The sequence below is a fragment of the Hippocampus zosterae genome, chromosome 19 (genome assembly GCF_025434085.1).
Source record: "Hippocampus zosterae strain Florida chromosome 19, ASM2543408v3, whole genome shotgun sequence".
Taxonomy (NCBI): Eukaryota; Metazoa; Chordata; class Actinopteri; order Syngnathiformes; family Syngnathidae; genus Hippocampus; species Hippocampus zosterae.
Window position 1 is genome coordinate 7092806 of NC_067469.1, and position 20852 is coordinate 7113657.

Genomic DNA, 20852 nt, shown 5'->3' on the forward strand with positions numbered 1-20852 from the left:
AAATATTTGACTGCCGCTATTTTGCGTTTCTTCTAATTTCATATCGGATTAAATGCAGTGTAATATAACTACAGCGTGGCCGTGCCAAGATTTTGCTGGAATTGAAAATGGAAAAAAAAAAAGACCTCGAGTATGTCGATCCGCACGCCGGCCCTTCTTAGCTATGACCAACATTCAAATGAAGCTCTTCATCTGACATCACTTTGGAAACTCCTCTTTCCTTTCCTCGCATTTCCTGGCCAGGATGGACCAGCTGTTGCACCCCCGCCCCCCAAAATGAAGAAGACAGGTGGCTGCTTCTGAGCAGGCCAGTCTTCAGAAGCCCCATTCAAGGGGGAGAAAAAAAAAAGAGGAAGTCACGGCGAGACTCATCATGCGGTCGCCGACGTTGTGCCGCTCACGCACGCTTGGGTCGGGACTACGTGCTCACAGTCACAGTTCAGTGCTGCTAACGGAGGCATAACAGATATTACCTTCATTGTTTTAGCAATGCTATAATGACAAACTATAATTAGAATGGCACTGAATGGACCACAGTCCCCTACCAAGGTCGAGCTGTCATGAATATCTCCTGTCCTGTAGGTGGCGGTAATATGCATATTTGCAAAATTACCGCCACAGAATTAGTTTCCCCCTTTTTTACCATTCAGGGTCACTGCCTCACTTGACCCCAATGCAAGCAGACTGTAACAGTTAATATATGATTGTTCGTGATCTTTTCTTCCAGTGATTTATTGGCTTTGAAATTTAATGTATTTTTTTGGGGGGGAGGGATGGATGGATGGAAATTACTGAGGTACATACAACCAGGACACAGAATGAATGACAATGTTAATGCACTTTTCCCAACCATTTACTTTCCTAACATTTACTGATGCAAGGCACATATTGAGAAACATTTCATGGCACTCCACCAAACAAATATGTCGATATATACTGATAATAATGGCCTAGCCTCAATTTATTTCAAATTTACTCACTCACAAGTGCCATTCTAGTCCTACGCCAGTGAGCCAAAACAAATTTGCCCATAAATCATAATCTATGTAAATTTATCACGAACCTATGCTGAGTCATAATTACATCATTCATGTGATAAGAAACCAAAATCTGGAGACTGAGTATCAAGCCTTGTGGAACACCATCAGTTTTCTAATGATGTCATGGCAAGTAATTGCTGAACCTTTTCTTGAGCCAAGGCGCATATTTTTGCACCATCAAACAAAAACGTCAAGTATCTGTACCAAAACAATGAGGATATAGTCTCCATGTAATTACAAATCACACAAATCAAACGATTTAGACAAATCAAGGTATGGCTGGATCAATTGAACCGAACACTAAAATTTAGACAAGTCAGTTTTTTTTTCTTCCCACCTTTCGCCACGCCCACGCCTCGAGTGCACCAATCACGAGCGACCGGCGTCACACTCACACACGGCACATTCGGCAGACGCACGCACACTACAGTGTGGAGTGCAGTTGGAGCCGGAGTGTAAGGACGCGTCCCGATTCTTTGGATGATCATCTGACTCCGCTTTTGGTGCGCGCAAAGGAGACGTCAAAGCGGAGCATACGCGGCCTTCCGACCACCCCACACCCCCCCCACGCCGGCTCGGATTCAGCTCGAAGGAGCTCCAGGAGCGCTGCGCGAACGGCGTACTTGACTGGCACTGTCACTGTGGCGCAACAAGCATGGGATTATTATTCGGTGCGTAATGTTGCCACGGGGCCAATGCGGGAAAGCGCGCCGCCGCGGGACCATGTGAGACGTTCCTGATCGTGCCTCTCTGTGTTTGTGTGTAATGTGTGGATAGTAAACCCCCCCGCACCCTCCCCCGCCCCCCGGACCCCCACACCTCACGCCCCCGAGGATCGCGCGACAAGTGAAGCGTTTTGTGCGCAAAAAGGATTTTCTTTTCTTTCTTTTTTTGGGAACGCCGCCACCAACATGGACGCGGCACCCACGGACCCGCCAGGAGCCCCTTTTTAATGGTCCCGTTTTGTAAATTGCAAACTTGATGGACGCGAAGCCCACCGCCCCCAACCAGCACCGCTGCGGATTCTAACACCTCTCCCGGATTTGGATTTGACAACACCATGAACTTTATTGACAGTTTGACACTATTATTTCTGACGCTGTCGGCTGTCAAGGTGAGTCCACTGTGGGTCGAAAAAAAAAAAAAAGGAAACGCGTCACACGACCTTGCCGGGTCATTGCTGGCCTTTGAGTAAATTGCCAACATGTTTTTTTTTCTAGGACCTTTAAAACGTTTTTATTTTTACATATTTCACATTCATTTTGTGATATTGCTTTTATTATTTAAAAATATATTTTCCATAATGGATATGTATATTAAATTCGTCCAAAATGTGTGTAAAAAAATATTATGCAATTGCTATAGATATCATTCGTGTCAAAATAAGGTCAAATGTGAAAGTTTTTTTAACATTCAAATATTTAAAAAAACATTTTTGTTTAACTTTCAGATTATTTTCTTATTTTATAAATATTTTTTTATTAAGATTTAAATACTTGATACTTTTTTACATTTTTTTAAAACTATGGTTTTACTGCGACACATATGTGACATTTACATTTTAAATAAATCCGGGATTTAAAAAATAAATTTAAACTAAATATTATGATTATTTTATGCGAGCAATAATTTTCAAGTTTCCAGTGGTAGGACCATTTATGAGTCCCTCAATATGGAAATCAATCTTTAAAAAAAAAAATAATAATAAATTATTGACTGAAGAGTTTCCCGAAAATGATTTGGCAAAAACAAAAATAATTTTAAAAGTAAAACTTGCAGTGACACTGCTGAACTTGTCTCACTTTTTCTTTTTTTTTAAGAACTCAATGAACTTTACAGCTTACTGTACTTGCTCATAGGTCAGAAGTGTGAGACATATTCATGAATGAAAGCAAAGGAAAGATGGGTGGGGGAAAAAAAAGACAAAAATCTAATTTCAAAAATAATCATACGATAAAAATAAAGGCACCCCCCTCAACACCCCCCCCCCAATTACAAAGGGGCATCCTATCCTAGCCTGACACCCATCTCAGTGTTTTGAGTGAGTGGGAGGTTAGTTGGGGTGGGGGGCCGGGGGGCTCTCCTAACCGGACCCCCACTCTATCGCTGTCTCACGCCACTCGGAAGAGGGCGGGGCCTACGTCCCTTCAACAGGAATTACTTTTTTTCTTCTTCATTAAGTCCAATTGGGGCCGAGTGTTGCCGTCTTACTCAACATGAGCGAGGTATTGCACACCCATAGAAACTTGCCAGTAATCCTTTTGTGCGGTGCCACTGCGTACACACACACACGCACGCAGTGAAAGGGGGTGATGGAGGGGTGGTGGGGGGGGGGGCGACTGGTTGACATTCTCACCGGCTTTTAAATAGGAATGAACGCAGCCAGGAGTCCTGAAAGGTTACGAAATCTGCACACTTGTCGCGCACACGGGGTTGTAAAAAGTTTGCCACGTTCAGTACCAAGCTCAGGTCACATTGCCTCGACTCGCTGTGGCAATCATTATTCTTGAAAGAGAGAGAGAGAAAAAAAAAGGTCCACGTGGGAGTGTTTTATTCAGCTTGCCAATTGTCAGAGCAAAACGCTCGAACCTGTTTTATTGCGTTCGTGCTTGTCTGAGTAAATTGTCAAGGGAATGTAATGTCACATACTTTTTTTTTGTCGATATAAGGGCAAAACATACATTTTAAGATCGGAGTTTGGGAAACATACTGTGTATTGTGTGGGGGTTTTTTATGACGGTGTATATGAGATTTATCATTGCATATGACAGATTTAACAGTTGCTCAGGCTATATCGCCTCTGTGTGTATAGAGAGAGAGAGAAACTGATGTAAAGTTTTTTTGTTTGTTGTTTCAGCCGCCAAATGCAAATCTATATTTTTGCACAATAAGGCCTTGCACATCTCACTTTTACCCCGTTTCTTTTTTTCTTTCCGCAGAGTGCCCAATTACCGAGGGAAACGCAGAGAGGTCCACATGACGGTAGGTGACCTTTAGGACACGTTGGCATCATCAATACGTATGTGTGGAGCGTGAGTGTGTAGGGCTAATGTTTGGGAGTTTGTGGGACTATGGATGTATGAGAGAGAGAGAGAGAGAGACAGAGAGAGAGAGAGAGAGACTTTTTGAAAGTGTGCGGCAGCGCAACTAAGTGAGAGAGTGGATGAGGAAGTGAGTTTGTTGGCGCGAGATTGCGAGTGTGTGAGAGAGCAACAGTGAGTGAGGGAGCGTGGGAATTAGTGTGTTCGAGAGTGCAATTGTGTGAAAGAGCGAATGTGAGTGCGTTTGCGGTTGAACAAGTGAACAAGCAAGTGAGTAAGTGAGCTAATTTGTGTTTGCGGCTGTACGAGTGAGTCGAGGGAGTTTGTGGTCAAGTGTGAGCCTGGGCGAGGGATTAATTGAGTGCTTGGGTGAGTGAATGCGCCAGAGTGCAATCGTGTGAGAGTCGGCGCATGTGAGTGCGTGCGCGTTTGAATGAGCGAGTGAGTTTTGTGGGCGGAGTGAGGGTGTGTGAGAGCGAGTGAATGAGAGTGTGTGTGCAAGTATGATGCACGCGAGGGATTAAATGTGAGTTTTTCTGAGTGTGTGTAAGAGAGACAGAGAGACAGAGACAGAGAGAGAGAGAGAGACCATCTGATCTGAAAGCGCTATATAAATAAAGATGTATTGTATTCAGGCCCATTTACTGTATGTGAAGGTTCCACGGTGCAGGCACATGGTCGCCCCCTAGTGGCCGCTTTTCCCACTCCATTCCAGGGCCTTTCAAATTGAGACATTTGGAACTTTTGTCCACTTTTTTTCATGTCTGAGGTTAGGCTGAGGGAAATGTTACCATCACCAGACTCACTTTTATAGAAAGGAATGGACTGTCACCCCCCCCCCCCCCGACGCGAATAAAAAAGTAGTTATTCTTCATGTGCCGGTGTCGGCGTTTGTATTGGCGGCCCGAGGGATGGGTTGAGCCCTTTGCCAACTGTTGATAGATTGACACGTGGTCTTAAATTGACATGCTAATCAATTCATGAATTAGTTTGCAAGTCCTTTCCAAAAATCGTATTCACCTGAGCAACACATTTGCGTATGCGTCAAACTTGCTGAATCGGCAAAGTGCAATGACTTATTGGAAAAAAATTTAAAACCACTAATGAGGCGAGACTGTGCAACGCTTTGGTGAACAACACCTGGATATCGAGCAAATCAAATAAATGCGAGCCACAGCAAAGCCATTATTATTATTTATTTAAATTTTTTTGGTCTAGTTGGATGAGTTCTCTGCACTTAAGATAAGTCAGCCAAACATGAAATTCTCGGGAATTCACGAATATGCACACAAAAATACGAGAGGTCCGTATTTTCCCTCCCGTTATTGCTTTCTGAAGGTGTACCAGCTATGTGTCCTAATAATTTTTTTTCCATATGTAAATATTAAGATGTAAAAGCTTCAAGAAGGCATTTCAATTCCTGACCTTGATCTAGGAATACTAAATGTTATGCCAAGTGATAAGAAAAGAAGGGTAAATGATGTTAAAAAAAAAAAGACTCTTCATTTATATTGCAGTCATAAACGATCATAAATGCCATGTGGCTTATAAGGAAGTTTGAAGGCCCTGATAAATGCTATTTGTTGTCGTCGCTGCTGATGTGTGAGGTAACATACGGCCCGGTGTTTCCCAACCTCATTCGGGCGATTGGCAAAATCTCACAGCGTAGTACCAAATCAAAAGGTCACAAAAACGTGGACACATATACGGAACAATCGTCAAAAAAAAAAAACGATCGCGATTCTACAGGTCATTTGATTTTGGAATGTTGGTGTATCCAAAGAAACGACAATGAGGCGCTCTAAAGCGGCCACGCACGTGTATCAAGTCCCCAATTCCTCACTCCCCCCCCCCACCCCCGTCCCCTTTCTCTGTGTGATGCTCACACGGCATACAAACAACGAGGCGCTCCAAAGCAGCAGAAGACTATCAGAAGGGGGGTGTCGGCATAGCTAGCTCGCTAACTGCTCATTGCAGTTTTTCTTCATTCGATTTTCACAATTTTCGTTTTTCACATCCAATTTCTTTGCGTGCGTCTCCCTCCGCAGTGATCCCGTTGATGGAGGTGTACAACAAGAGTTTGTGTCAACCTCGGGAGCTGCTGGTGGAGATCCTGCAGGAGTACCCCGAGGAGGTGGAGCACATCTTCATCCCGTCGTGCGTCGTGTTGACGCGCTGCGCCGGCTGCTGCAACGACGAGACGCTGCAGTGCATGCCCACGTCCAGCTATAACGTCACCATGGAGGTCTGGGAACTTCACTGACTGATTATCCTTTGGGGAGCCATTTTGTTTTGGGAGAAGGGAGGGAGGTGTGGGGGGGGGGGGGGGGGTTATACGCTGTGGCTTTTCGCTAATCATTGCGCTTGAATCAGGCCATTTATTTCTGGCACCGGGAGGCGTTTCAGTTGTGGTTTTTTTTCAACAAGGCAATTATCGTCGCTCCAATTTGTCAACAATAGTCCATAAAGTATCTCCAGCGCGTTTCTGGATCTGTTTCAGATCCTTTTGGATGAAACGACAAGCAGAACGCAAGCACATTCCGTGATTGTTTGACTAACTTTTGCAATTTTCCCGAGTTACTAAATCCCTTCTGTGTCTTCTTCCCCCCCCCTCCCCTTCCACAGATCAAAAGAATAAAAACCCAAAGGCAACAAAATGATATCTTCATGAGTTTTACAGAGCACAGCGCATGCGAGTGTAGGTAAGAACCCCCTCCACAGCGACATGGCTAAAACATGTGAATGTGTTTAAAAAAAAAATGTCAAAGCCCCCTTCATCGGCTTCTGACACTTTTGACAGGTCTGCTAGATTAATATCTTGGTATCGTCTGCTTTCTTCTCTTGGCTCGCGATAAAAAAGCCCGCTGCAGGTTGAAGCGTATCCCAGTAGACGTTCTCCATACATGTGCGCCGGCTTATCCTCATTCCATCGCACGGAGACACATAAGTGCAGCTGCTACCCAAATTCTCCGCGTTACCCCCCCCCCCACCCCCCACTGACTCTTCACTGTTAAATGTGGTTTGACCTGCTCATTATCTTCTAAGGCAATGAAACGAGTCATTCGGAAGTAATGTCTCCTTTCCAAATATTAAGTCTTTTACCAGAGTTTTCAGGCAGCTGGAAGACGCTTTTTTTAAAAACCTCCTCAAGGGAGGGATGTCCTCGAAATCCGCGATTCCCGGCCAGTGCGCCGTAAGAGATCAACAGCTGCGCCGTGGACAAATGATCCAATTTAATTCAAAGGGTTCGGAAACTATTTATTTACAACAAACGTAGATATATCTCTATCTATGCCCGCGACGTATGATGACAAGCAAAATAATACAATGCTCGTCCACTAGAGGGCGGAAGGTATATAATTAACCGGCGTTACTTTTTGCGACTTTCGGCGGTGTTTTCGGTTGGCGGTGAGATGAATTTGCATATAAAAATATGCGCCTCGGCTGAACAACGGCTGCTCTCCACCACAATTTCAAAAGTATCGGGACAGGTCGCAAACAAAAGCTGATGAATATTCAATGACTATAATTGAGGAACGCAGGACAAACATCGAACCTCAAGAACATTTAAATTCGGAGTAAGATGACTTGGGTGAAAAAATATGAGTTCTTGCACTTAATGTCGGTTTGCTGTTCAGCAGTTTTGTGCAGTCCCTGAATGGTTTGCACTGGGAAAAAAAATGTAGACAGTCATTTGGAAAAGAAAAAAAATGCTGAGGCACCAGTTCGTTTAGTGCATGCATTGAGAAATGTATTATGAAAAATTACATTCTTAAGAGCACATATTTGGATTCTATTTAAAGTGGATTTTTTTTTTTTGGTCATACTTCTGGACCGGAACTATGTGGCGCTATGTGGCCCTGCTCGTAGCACTGCTGGAAAATGGTGGTCCTTTCCTTTTTTCTTTTTTGCATTTAACTCATTCACTCCCAAAGACGTTTTTAAACGTCTTTACAGACTTGGTCTAGAATTGGCTGGTAGAGAATGAGTTAAGTTGCCTACCGATGTTCTAGATGGATGGATGACACTAAATTGCGAAACATTTCCTGCTTACGGCATCTAATGTGGGTGAAAAGTTTCACGATCGTGCAGACGTGACATTGGCAAGTCTACATGTGAGCGTCTGAGCGTGAGCTGCGGCTGACAGCAGCTTCGACGTGAGCGTGCTCACTTTGTTTTTATTGTTCTCCCAACGTTCAATAACTGTTCTACGTAAACACTAAAAAATGTATTTTTAAAAAAATAATAAAAAACACACCTGTGACATAGCAAGTGTGCTAATGATGTACGATTATATAGCGGTGGAAACACTAATGTCCACTGGCCAAAGATCAATACATGATACTTGAAACCTGCACTGATTTTCTCTCTTATTGAGTTGAGACCGTCAAGAAAACCTGCTGATGAAATGTTATTTCTGACCACCCCCCCCTCCCCACGACAAAAAAAGTTTCAAAACGCCTGCGCAGCGCGTGACCCCGCAGAATGAAATAGGGCGCCTTTCCTCATACTTTTGCCCAACAAGAGATTTCACCACAAAGCATTATCAGCGGGAGGCGTTGAGAACCGGCTATTGTGTGGGTATGCACCCGTGAAACAACACTCAACCGCCTTTGCCGCCTGTGACCGCGCAACAAGAGGTCATTTCAAAATGAAAGCTTGTTGGACAACATTTTTGGATGACAATGATGTTTCATCCGCAGATGACTCCGATTCATCTAACATAACATTTTTTTGTTGTTTTTTTTTACTGTGCCTTGCTTTCAGGTTAAAGAAAGAAGTGAAAGAGCTGCGAGAAAAGTGAGTACAGAGCGTCTTCTGAACCTTTAATGCTTGAGTTGAACAATAGCCAGCAGAGATTCGATGTCGTTCGAGCAAACAAAAGAGGCCTCTCTCTCAAGGATGGCCATTTGGACTCATTTGCCTCCAGTCGACCACGCGCTCGTTTTCCAAAATGGAACACGAGCTGTAATTCTGTGAATGCTGGTTGTTGTCCAAGGTTGTCAAACCTTTCGTAGCTGCGCAGGTGGGGTATTAAGAAACGTTATACCGTTCTGAGCTTGTCTCAAACATGTAAGGATGGTTACTGAACTCATTCGCTGCCAGACCACGAAAATTCAAGACCACCAAACTTCCCAAAAAGAAAGCAAATTCTCGAATTTCACCGGAAAAGTTTAACTTTTTTTCATTCTTTAGCCTTTAATGATGTTCAGCAGAACACTGACTTACACCAAAATTTTTTGACACATCCAACTACTTTCAAAAACATAAAAAGGCCCTTGAGCACTAAAGTTCCTCAATAATCACAGGCGGAAAATTTTGATTCCGTCCGAAAAATGTCCAAATTGTTCCACTTTCTGGAGGTTCCACTGTAATTCGGAAAAATACACTACTCACAAAAATTTGGGGATTTGGGCATTTCGGCTGAACCTAACATGTCCTGCAATGAATTTGGAGCCCATAAACACACAAGGTCAACTATTCATCGTTTCAGTATAACTTGCACTTTAAGTAAGTTCAGCTGTAAGGGTTCTAGTGCATTTTAGGTTCATCCTGAAAAATCGATATAACTTTTAGTAAACTCTGTCATTCTTAATTTTATTTTCAAATGGATGGGAGGAGCTCTGTAAATGTTCTGAACTCCTGTTTCGATGCCATCGGGATACCGAGTAGAAATTTTGCAGACATCTGTGTGGCCTTTTCATCCTTCTTGCAACTCAGCAGCGCCTCTGCAGGTTGTATCCCAGTACTGCACCCCCTTTTGCTTCGGCAACTTCAAGACACGATTAATCGAGTCCATTCCCCTGCCCCACGTTTTTATGACTAACAAAATGAACACCTCACACCGTATTTCAAGCGCGCCGGTAAATAAGTGACTCTTAACGAGTTTGTTGCCCTCGCCACGCCTGACCTTTACGCCTTTCTTCCCCTCGCCCTATCTCCGATTGACATTCTTCCACTCCTATGCATCCACTTCACTCCCTGCTACTCCGCTCGCTCTGATATCGATAGTGGCGTCGTTTTGAAGAGCCGCCTCGGTTTATGGCGTTTGCTCAAGTTACGTCCGCCGGCACCAGAAGCCGCTAAAATCCGTTAAAAAAACTTCCAAAGTGAGTGCTTGTTAATATGTTGAGGCTTTCGACGGGGCCGGGGGGGTGTCATGGGGGGGGGGGTTCTCCTCTTTAACCTCCTCTTGATTGTTTATGAGCTGTCTCACAGTGGCTTGCGGTCAACAATAACGATACTTTCGCGGTCATTCAACTCGGGTGCCTTTCGTTTAGTTTTTTTTTGTACATTTGCCAGTACTGTGACTGAAGTCATCAATGTGAGAGGTCAGGAAGAAGCAGCCTCCCAAGTACACAGGATTTCGCAATTATTCAAAACAACACCCATCAGCGTTGTCAAGTCATGACATCTGTTTTTATTTTTTTTAGACAAGAAAGAAACATTTTGATGTAAACACAGCGCAAAGGACAGATTTAGTACCCGAATGATAAATCTATTGCAGCCTGTTTTACAGTTTAATCTGCTAGACTGTTTAGGAAGGCTTCCAAGAATGTGAATATACTGTATGAGGAAATGCGCTAATGGATATTTATCGTCTTATAACGATGGTGGCAAGTAAAGAAAAAAAAAATGTGTTTCATAAAAACATCACATTGATATTTCACATTGAAATCAATGCAGGCGAAAATCTCTGATGGTAAAACCATATTTTTAAAAACTTTTAAAAAATGTTTTTACATAGTTTTAGCCCACTGCACTCTTTAAACTACTTATTAAATGTACTAAACGCATTTCGAACACTTTACCTCACACTTCTCTAAATAAGAGACACAGCGTGCTTGCTTCAATTTTTTTTTTTTTTGCCACTTTCAGTTGAACTGAACTTGATTGTAAATCCAACACAAAATCAAAACGTATGAAACATTGTACATTCAAACACCAAAATGTAAGCCGTCTAACAGCAGTAAGTCACTTTGTTTTAATAAGAGTGTTTCCAGAACCCCGATAGACGAAATATATGAAATCGAGACACAGAACACCAATTCACAAAATGCATGTGGGGTGCAGATTTTATATTTGTCCACTTTGGTTCACCATCCCTCATGCTTTACACTGCTGTGTCTGTGACTTTGAATGTGTCGCTTTAAAAGTTGTCGGTTGAGTGATGTTTGAGTCGGCGAATGACATTGCACAATTAGCCGTGTTGGCTATGGATAGCAAGTGGCTAACCCTTAGCCGGTATATGTGTTGAATTACTCGCCGCAATAGATATGGAGCTGCTATTATGTTCTTATCACTTGGTAACTGTGGTAGCGAAGTGACCCAGAATGTATTTTACGTCAAAATCACCACAGTTCATAGTATAATCACTATTTTAGCCATCACCTTTGTGCTAGCAAAAATCCAAAATGCTGTCATCGCTGTCCGTGTACTCATTTCGCATTACAAATAGCGACGGCCCGATACGCAAATGCGACAAGTTCTTTGCTATTTTTTTTTTTTTTTTGGTCTTTCGTCGTGATTTCTGGGTTATTCACAGACACAGAAATATGAAAATAATGGTTATCGGCCATGCGATAAATTCCAAGTGAGCCTTATAGAACTTTCATTAAAGGGTCTTTGCATGCTTGAAAGTGAAATGCCCACTAAGCAAAACGTGCACATGTAAAGCCCCAGGTGCATCCTTTGTAAGCCTCTAATCCTTTATGAGCTTGTTCCCATTGTGTTGCGCTTTGAATCAATAACAAAGTTAAGACTTGGCTTGACGGATGTGGTCCAGAGGACGTTTATTATCTTTCATTCATGTGGGGAGTTTTATGTATTTAATTCTTTTTTTTTATTAAAAGAACACAATAAATTGCTTCTTCACACGGAATATTTTCGGTCCACAACGTTCCGCGATTTATGTGGGAAGCGCAGACAGGAGGCTGCATTGTTCCGCATGTGTTTCTGAATCTTTACCAGTCACATCATCCTCGCCCCTGATTCTCAAATTCCCATAAAACGAAAATCACATTCTCACATAGGTTAAACATGGGAAAAGTCTCCCACAAGTTCTCGGCGCATTTTTGAAACATTCCTTTGGGCGGGAAAGAACAGCTCGCCACCCAGAGGAAAGCGCGTTGACACGCTTGACTGTGCTCGGTGAACTGAATACCTGTCAGCGTTGCAGACGCTCAATAACCCGCAAACGAGTTCAATGGCAAGCTATAAATAAATACCGCCGCTTTGACTCAATTTGTAAAAAAGAAAAAAAAACAAATAAAGCTGTCCACTCCTCCCTCGCTTCACGCTCTTTCTTTCTCTCTCTGCGTTGTTTTGCTCTCTTCCAGACAATCCCGGCGAGGCCCAGCTAAAGGCCAAAAAAGAAAGCGAAAGAAAAACCCAGACATAATAATTGGCGATGCGTATGTCAGCTCCGCCTTCTCCATCTACCTGCACCTGAGTGTCGTGCTTCTCGTAATTAAGATGGCTTGGGAAGAGATCCTTTGCCCTTTTTAACGCCATACCTCCACTACCCGTCCGCTAGCATGTTGCTAAACCGCCGTGCTACCCGCCGCGTTTTGCTAATGCTGCCATACGCTGCTAACCGCTAAATGAATCCATCTCACCCGTCAAGACTAATCAATCGTCCGTCAATGTTAGCTAGCTAGCCGTAACGCTAATATGAAAAGTCGTCATCTGGATATCCATCTGACAGTCCATGTCGTGTGTTCATTGTCCTCACTAGTAAGATGATTCGGCGCAATAATCGAACAGCTCGAGCGCCTTTGTAGAATGACTTTTTGACCAGTAACTTTTGTTTTCCGACAAGTATGTCAAATTTGTCCGACTAGGGTGTACAAAGAGCGTGCTAATACGACCTTAAAAAATTGCTTAAGACACAGTTGTGTACCGGCGCAAGCTAGTACTTCTACTTGCGCGTTGAATTTTCTTGCTTGTGAGGACAAAGATTGTCCTGGTAGATATCAAGGACATCAAATAAAACGGATTTCTGTGCGCCGAACCCAACTGTTGCGATGTGTCATTCAAGAAAAGTAAAAGCGCAGGTACATTTTCCTTGTAACGTCTCCACTTTAGATGGGTGATAGCGGACAAACAGGAACGATCACGTCCGCTGTTAGCCGTTGTTGATGCTGTGTCGCTATCAGCGGGATCGTAATCGCCGTGTTTAGTCTGAGTCGCTTTGCTGTGTCTCGCCTCCGTCTCCTTTGCCCTCTTTGTGCTTTTCATCTTTTTTTGTGTATGTCCTCGCGCACAATGCTGGTACTTTTTTAATGTCATGTTCGGATATGAGTGATGGCTATCTGTTGATTTCCTTGCCGTCTCCTATGGGTAATTTGTAAACCAGACCGATTGTGTACCAAGTGCTGTTTTGTGTGTGTGTGTGTGTTTCGCCGACCAAGCTCTTGTCTCGCAACAACGTTGCCTTCCATTTTGTGTCTCAAATGCAATTGTTGGTTTGTCATCCAATGGAGTAGTCCTTCCCATCTTTTTTGACAATAAACTGAAACGAAGACGCACAAAGCGGATTCTTGAGTCTTCTTTGACGATAGTCTGCAGATAAAAGTCTCCTTTCCACCTCAGTTGGGTTCACCGTCGTACAGTTTGGCTCCTGACCAAGCTTGCATGACAATGCCTCGAAAAAGATAGACACAACACCAACAGTAATAAGTCGAATCAAGGCAAGTGAACTCTTTTCGGTAGTGCGAACACGTTTCACAGAGTTTAACTCTCTAATGCTTCTGATGCAAAGCCAGAAGCATCAGAAAACCAGGTGGAGAGTCTAGCCGGGGCTTCAAGTGTGCCGAGTTAATTAGGTACGGCAGATGTCAAACGAATTTTTCTTCACTAAAAACAAAACAAAACCATTTTCGGGCAGAACGGATTACTGAAATTTCAACTCATTACAGTGGGGAAAGTTGATTTGACTCACAAATACATTGAGGTACTAGCTTGGTCAACGTTATGATTTTAAAATCGCAAGTGAAGGTGCCACAAAAAAAAAAAGTGTATCGTACTCCTTGGTGAAAACGTGACGGATATCTTTTCTTATTGAGGGCATGCCTAACAAACGGGAAGGCATGTGAGAGTGGTCCAATGGGAGAGGAACGGTTCAGGGGGCGTGACGGTTCACTTTACAGCGTGTGTTTTTGCCCTGTGTGCAATACTAGCCAGACCGTCACATGCTATGCAAACACTTGGAAGATGAAACTATGAACATATGACCTGGGGAAGGGTGACCCGTTTGCTCACTGTGGTAATTCAACACTCTTGATGATCCTCATCTCTCTCTTTCCTTCTGTTCTTCCCGTCTGTCTGTCTGTCTGTCTGTCTGTCTGTCTGTCTGTCTGTCTGTCTGTCTGTCTGTCTGTCTGTCTGTCTGTCTGTCTGTCTGTCTGTCTGTCTGTCTGTCTGTCTGTCTGTCTGTCTGTCTGTCTGTCTGTCTGTCTGTCTGTCTGTCTGTCTGTCTGTCTGTCTGTCTGTCTGTCTGTCTGTCTGTCTGTCTTCGTCCAGTGTTTGCAAGCCGTGCTCAGAAAGAAGGAAGCATTTATTCTTGCAAGATCCGCAAACCTGCCGCTGCTCCTGCAAACATACCGACGAGTTTTGCAAAGACCGCCAACTAGAGCTCAACGAGAGGACCTGCAGGTGAGAGCCGCTCCAAGCCAAGCTTAATGCAAAAAATATACATATTCTATCTTTGAGCTGTCTGATTTCATTTTTGTTTCTGCACTATGTATTCATGTGACAAATTGACAAATAATTGTTGTGATATTTCTTCCTCACCGAGGCTACTCCAGTGACTTTTTCAGGCTTCCTATTGGCTAATATCGCCCAACCGTTGCACATGAGATGTTTACTTTGAATTAGTTGCCTTTTTTAACCTTTGAGTCTGCAAAAAATAAGTAATTAATTATAAATAAATAAATAAATGTGAAAACATGTTCTTCAAACTTTTGAATTTAATGGGATTTTTTAATTATAAATTTTGGTTAAATATAACCACATTTATTATTATTATTATTTTATATTCATTTTTGTTTTGTTTTTTGGGGGGGTATGTTTCATTTTCAGTCCTACAAAGAATACACCCCAAACCTCATACCACATTTCCATTAATCAGTATCTTACTGCAATGCCCTTGCATGTGGGAAAGGAGAGCCACAGCTGCAGTTGCGCTTTTCAGCCATTTATTTAACAATCGGCGAACAGTAAAAGAGTGACATGCTACCACGCCACCACCACTTGCCTCTTCAAGTCACTAGTGTATATATATATATATATATATATATATATATATATATATATACACACACACACGCACGCACACACAATATATTTTCTCGAAATTTTATGCCGTCAACTTTCTTTTCTGAAGTACTTTTACACCGTGCTTAAAAAGTCTCTGCGAATACGCTTAAATGGGTGTCTGACTTGGCTTTTTTTTCCCCTTTGTACAGATGTGACAAGCCCAGAAGATGAGGGAGGAGGAGCAGCGCACACAAAAGATGAAGGAATACTCCGTTCTATTATTAGAACGTAATATAACGGATATTTCACAGCACAGCACTTTGCCATTTTTCTTTTTTTTGGACCCGAAAGCTCCTATTTTCTGTGGAAAGCATTCCACTCCGGACTTTCAGAGAGAGACGGACAGTTTGCCTCCCAGTGTATATCTACAACACGTGCGTGTGTGCGTGTAGGCCAGCATACCACACAATTGTTTGCTGCTACAAAAAAAAAAAACACACACACACACTCACACAACAATCAAACGACTAAAACAATGCATCATTTGATGGAAGCGCCTTCTAACCACCCTGTTGCTTTTACTTCACTGGATGCGAGTCTACTGTGCTGGTGCACACAAATAAAAAAAAAAAAAACACGCCTGGAGATTTAAGACGGCTGTAAGACGACAAGGATAAGGAGGAAGAGCTTTGTGGCGTGGATTCACACACGGATGTCTGATTTTACTGGCAAAGCGGGTGAGGGATCTTCCTAAAGACGGCTGCTTTTTTTTCCAAGGGGGGTCAGGGGGACATTTTCAGCACACGACATGAGGAGTGCCTTGAAAGGGATACTGCAAGCCAATGTGCTATTATAGTTGGCGTGAAAGAAAAAAACCACTGAATGAAAACTCTACTGTAGTTTGATTCCATCGGGAAAACCAGTGCCTCGCTTGAAAAAGAAAAAAGAAAAAAAAAGACTCAGAAAAAGTGCTTTATAAATTATTTGTTCCTTTTTTTTTCCAGGAAAATGGGGATTTAACGCAGTAGTGCTTTGATTACACGTCCTCTCTGAACTTGTACATACCTAATATTATCCATACATGCCATAGTCCATTCTAGATAATTTATAATGTCATAGAGTATTTTTCAGTATTCATTTTATTGCCCATATTTAATGTGCTCTATTTATATATGCTGTGTTGTGTCCCAACTCTCCTGGCGACTGTCCGGTTTGGCAAGGATTCTCCTGTGCTTTTATTTTGTTTTATTTTTTTTTTACACATATAACAGAAAAAAATTGCCAACCAGAAAAAAAAATCTGATATTTACTAACATTCCCTAAATGGTTCCTTTGTAGCGAGGAGGACACCTGAATTAAGCAACGTGTGCGTTCAACTTTTAGCATCTGCGTCGAGGTGTACGGAAGGAAGTACCACGTGTGTTTTGTCCGTCCTGCAACGCGCAATTACAGAAAAACTACTGCTACAAAAACCACTACTACCACCACCACATGTTCGTAATATATCCAGAAAACAACAACCTCCGCCATCAGTCTTAGAAACCTGATTTATTAGCTCCTTTTTTTGTTGTCCCGACACTAATAGCCCGTTTCTGTGTCCATGTAAAACGGTAAAGCATATTTATTTACAAATTATATTGTTTTTATATAAAATACAGAAAACGGTTCTTGTGTGGTCTTTTTTTTTTTCCGACGCCTAAGGACACCGGTGTCAAACTCAAGGCCCGGGGGCCAGATCTGGCCCGCCACATCCTTTTATGTGGCCCACAAAAGCCAATCAAGCGTGTCCACTTCCACGATGCTTGCTAAAATCTCTACCAAAATTTAAAATTTTCATATTTAACAAATTAGAGACATGTCGTAAGCATTTTCTTGTGATCAAAACCCTCATTACAGAAACTTAAACAATAGATCGTTATCATATGGTTTCAGTCATAACGGCCCTCCAAGGGTAACTAAAATGTGGCCCGCAACAAAAATGAGTTTGACATCCCTGCCTTAAGACAAACATGGGACGACACTTTCGGAAGGGGGAAATCAACCCCCCGAAATGTTCTTGAAAATATGTCGCATGCACATCCGCGGGTCTAAAAAACAGCATCGTGATTAGTATTGTGTTTGTGGAATATGAGCTAAGCAAGAAAATCCACAATTTTTTCATCCTTCTCTGGGGATGACCATTTTTCCCACTTTCTGTCGACCTAAAGATGACATCACAGTTGCTCAAAGCTCAGGTAACGGACCAAACTGTGATATCATTTTCAGACAACAAAAAATAGTGGCAAAATGGCCGCCACCTGAGATGGACAAAAACGGGTTCACTCATTTTATTTCAAGCTCTCATAAATGAGATAACTTCAATTTTGCTGATGATATCTCGAAGTGAAAAGCACTTCAAGGAAAAAAAAAAGGACAATACACCCCACTCCACAAGATAATCGCTCAGGATAATATTTGAGAGACATTCTGACATTCAGTCTCTTCTGGCTTTGATCAGAAGGGGTGCAAAATAATCAAATGGCACCCAGAAATCGGTACGCTTGGAGGCGGCGTTTAAAAAAAATTAAAAAAAATAAAAAAAGATGACGACTCTTAAGAGGTTCTGAAGTCTCCTGAATAAATTCCAGCGCTCTTATCCCCCCTGAAAGACAGTCGGACGAGGCGCCTCGTGACTGCCAAGTGCAAAGTCTGAGTGGAAATATTCGAGTGGTCATGCCAGGAGCAACGTAGCAGCGGGAGCAGCTGTGGCTCGTGACGTGCCAATAGCATCTGGGGGCCCCCGTGAAAGACATTTTTTTTTTTTACAACAGTCGTCAGATGAGAGCGGGTCATGTGAAAAGTGTGAGTCATTAAGACAATTTGGCGTGATTAGTCTTGAAGAACCCTCCGTTGGGAACTTCACACGGTTCGAAGGCCTGCCTCTATCATCAATTATAAAATGACAACTTGCTGCTGATATCGAAAGCTTTTTTTTTTCCCTTTAAGTAGTAGTCATCGCGGCGGGATTAGAAATTTGCTCAGTAACACTTGAGCAGTAGCTGATCTGCAGGTCCCATGGCACCAATCTAAGCCTTCTGAATGTGCGTTAAGTGGACCTTTTGGAGATCTTTGGTCATGTTTGTTTTGAAACCTTTTTCCCTCTAAGCCCCAGAGACCCTTGCTGCTTCCTGGTCGGATTAGCTCCCCTCTCTTTACATGCATACCTACATATATATTTAAAGCACACCATATAATCCCAGTAAAGTCTGGGGGCCCTCTTGGTTTCACAGAGTCCCAAAAGAATGCCGTAAACATTTAATCTGTGATTTAACGGCGGCTCGAGGCCCGGAGTGCGAGCGAGCTGCTCTGTTTTAGCTTAATTGTGCTTGTTTCGTGTCAGTCTGGCGGGTTTTAAATGGTAACAGAAAAGGGCTTTTCACTGAAGGAGCTGCCAAGTGTGCTTTCACTGCCCAAAAAATAAATACAAAAAAAAAAAAACAATAGCAAAGCATTTGCCACTGAAGAAAGCTTTTTCCCCAAATAAACTGAAATGCCATTGAAAAAAAAATTCCCCAGCAAACACACTAAACAATCTTGCGGGTTTGGGCGTGTACCTTTAAGGGGCGTGGCCTTGTGATGCCATGAGATAGAACTGGCACTTTTCTCATCTTGTATTTGTGTGTTTAACTGTTTGTTCTGCTCAATAAATTCTGCTTTTATTCCCGGAAAATATATGATTCAATTCTTGCAAAAATATATAATTATAATAATAATAAGAACAATAATAATTTTTAATAATAATATATTTTTAATATATCATAATAATATACTGTATGCGCGCACACACAAAAATATATATTCTTAGACAGTTGTGACTTTATGCTTGACTTTCTTTACTCCAAGATTTATTTGTTGTCTTATTTGGGACCACTTCGATCATTCGGGAAAAAAAAAATTCCCCTCTTTAAACTGTGACCTTTGCGTTTGTGACACAGGAAACCATGGAGACAGGCGAGACTAATCGTCAAGACCCGAGGCGGTAAACGTGCTTCCCGGCAGGTAAATGCGGATATAAAAGCCTCTAATCACGACTTGGCACCGAGCCCTGCTTACAGGCGTGTCTACGGCGTGGTCAGGTATAATATGTGCTCACTCACACGTACCGTGCCTTTAATCTATATTTACCCACATTTGTAAACGACAGTGACATGAGGGAAAAAAATGCCCTCGTTGGGTCACGAGGTGGGAGGAGGGCGGCGGGGAATAATCAGACGGACGTCTGCGCTGCGCGGGTGGCGCAAAAAAAAAAAAAAAAAAGAGTACCGGTAATTGAAATCAAGGAGAAGGGAATAACTCCCTACCGTATATTGCCGGGTAGTCGGCTGAATGGGTGAGAGGTGTGGTACACCTTGGATCCCTCCATTCATGAATCACCAAATGACAGATGAATTGGTTTTCTGGAATGCAAAAGAGACAAAATTAAATTCTAGTTGGGCCATTGCTGGCGTAGTGCTTCACACAGCTGTAGTGCAACATGCGGCTGACATTTGGCTCCATAAAACGAAAAATCAAATGTCCAAATTGTCTTCCAAGCCTCTGGAAACCAAGATCATTCATTTATTTGTACCCCCTAAATGGTAGCTGTCGTCTTTTATGAGCCACAAATGTGGCCTTGTTATAGGAGAAAAAAGTAATTGGGGAAACAAATTTGGCAGTTATGTGATCCACCACAAATCACTTTGTACTCCCAACGAGGTTGATGAATGTGTCACGTTTTAACATTATGATCACTGCTCGTTCCCTCGTTAAACTTTTTTATTTAATATTTTTTATCACTGGTCATTCCTCATGTGTGTGTGTGTGTTTTTTAAGGGTCTCTCAATGTGTCGATGCCTTCTTGTGGTGTTTGCATGTTCTCCACGTGCCTGTGTGAGTTTTCCCCGGGAACTCCAGTTTCCTCCCACCTTCCAAAAACATCCATGGCAGGTTGACTGGGCACTGCAAATTGTCCCTAGGTGTGATTGTGAGCGTGAATGCTTTTTTGTGTGTCCTGTAATTGGTTGGCAACCAGTTCAGGGTGTACCCTGCCTACTGCCCAAAGACAGCTGGGATAGGCTCCGGCACGCCCGGCAACCCTTGTGAGGAGAAGTGGCTTTAAAAAAAAGGATGGACGGATGTTTGCCCGTTTCTCTACTTTCAATTCTGTACCAAGCGATATTCTACTTTAAATAAAGATTAAAGATAGCTTGATGTGCATAACGGTGCCTTTTAAATGCACCACCGGTTTTATATGACAGACCCCTCTTCAGTGTACTCACTTCATTTTACTCTCCTACCCCCTCCATCATTTGGCTTGCATGGCGACCACTTCCCGGGCTGCTTTTTTTGGGGAATTGAATTGATACATTGCATAATATGTTGGTTAACTTCCACATTTATAGGTGACTCTCGACAGAGGTGACACTGACCAGATCTGTTTTGTTCAGCGTGCTGGTGTCTCGTCTGGTGTTACGGCAACATTAGAGGAATTTTG

General features: G+C 42.7%; 1 protein-coding gene and 2 long non-coding RNA genes across 8 annotated transcripts in view; 1 reads left to right on the plus strand and 2 right to left on the minus strand.

The window, feature by feature from the left end:
• Nucleotides 1–20852, minus strand: part of LOC127592675 (uncharacterized) — a 44137-nt gene that overhangs the window by 21622 nt on the left and 1663 nt on the right. For both annotated transcript variants that reach the window (XR_007960172.1, XR_007960173.1), the window contains exon 2: nucleotides 19681–19776. This is a non-coding gene — a long non-coding RNA (uncharacterized LOC127592675). The remainder of the gene's footprint in view (nucleotides 1–19680; nucleotides 19777–20852) is intronic.
• vegfab (vascular endothelial growth factor Ab) lies at nucleotides 1430–19722 on the plus strand. 5 transcript variants are annotated; one of them, XM_052053619.1, is made up of 7 exons: nucleotides 1439–2154; nucleotides 3980–4022; nucleotides 6130–6326; nucleotides 6707–6783; nucleotides 8849–8881; nucleotides 14606–14737; nucleotides 15550–17005. In XM_052053619.1, the coding sequence occupies exons 1-7, from the start codon at nucleotides 2101–2103 to the stop codon at nucleotides 15569–15571; spliced, it is 558 nt and encodes a 185-aa protein (XP_051909579.1). In that variant the 5' UTR covers nucleotides 1439–2100; the 3' UTR covers nucleotides 15572–17005. The 5 variants fall into 5 exon arrangements, with proteins under 5 accessions (XP_051909576.1, XP_051909577.1, XP_051909579.1 ...); XM_052053616.1 differs by lacking the exons at nucleotides 14606–14737; nucleotides 15550–17005 and adding an exon at nucleotides 19315–19722 and having other exon boundaries at nucleotides 1430–2154; XM_052053617.1 differs by lacking the exons at nucleotides 14606–14737; nucleotides 15550–17005 and adding an exon at nucleotides 12421–13615 and having other exon boundaries at nucleotides 1432–2154.
• LOC127592674 (uncharacterized) lies at nucleotides 8985–10039 on the minus strand. The gene is made up of 2 exons (XR_007960170.1): nucleotides 9723–10039; nucleotides 8985–9172 (listed from the first exon to the last, which is right to left on the minus strand). It is a non-coding gene; the product is annotated as an uncharacterized LOC127592674 (long non-coding RNA).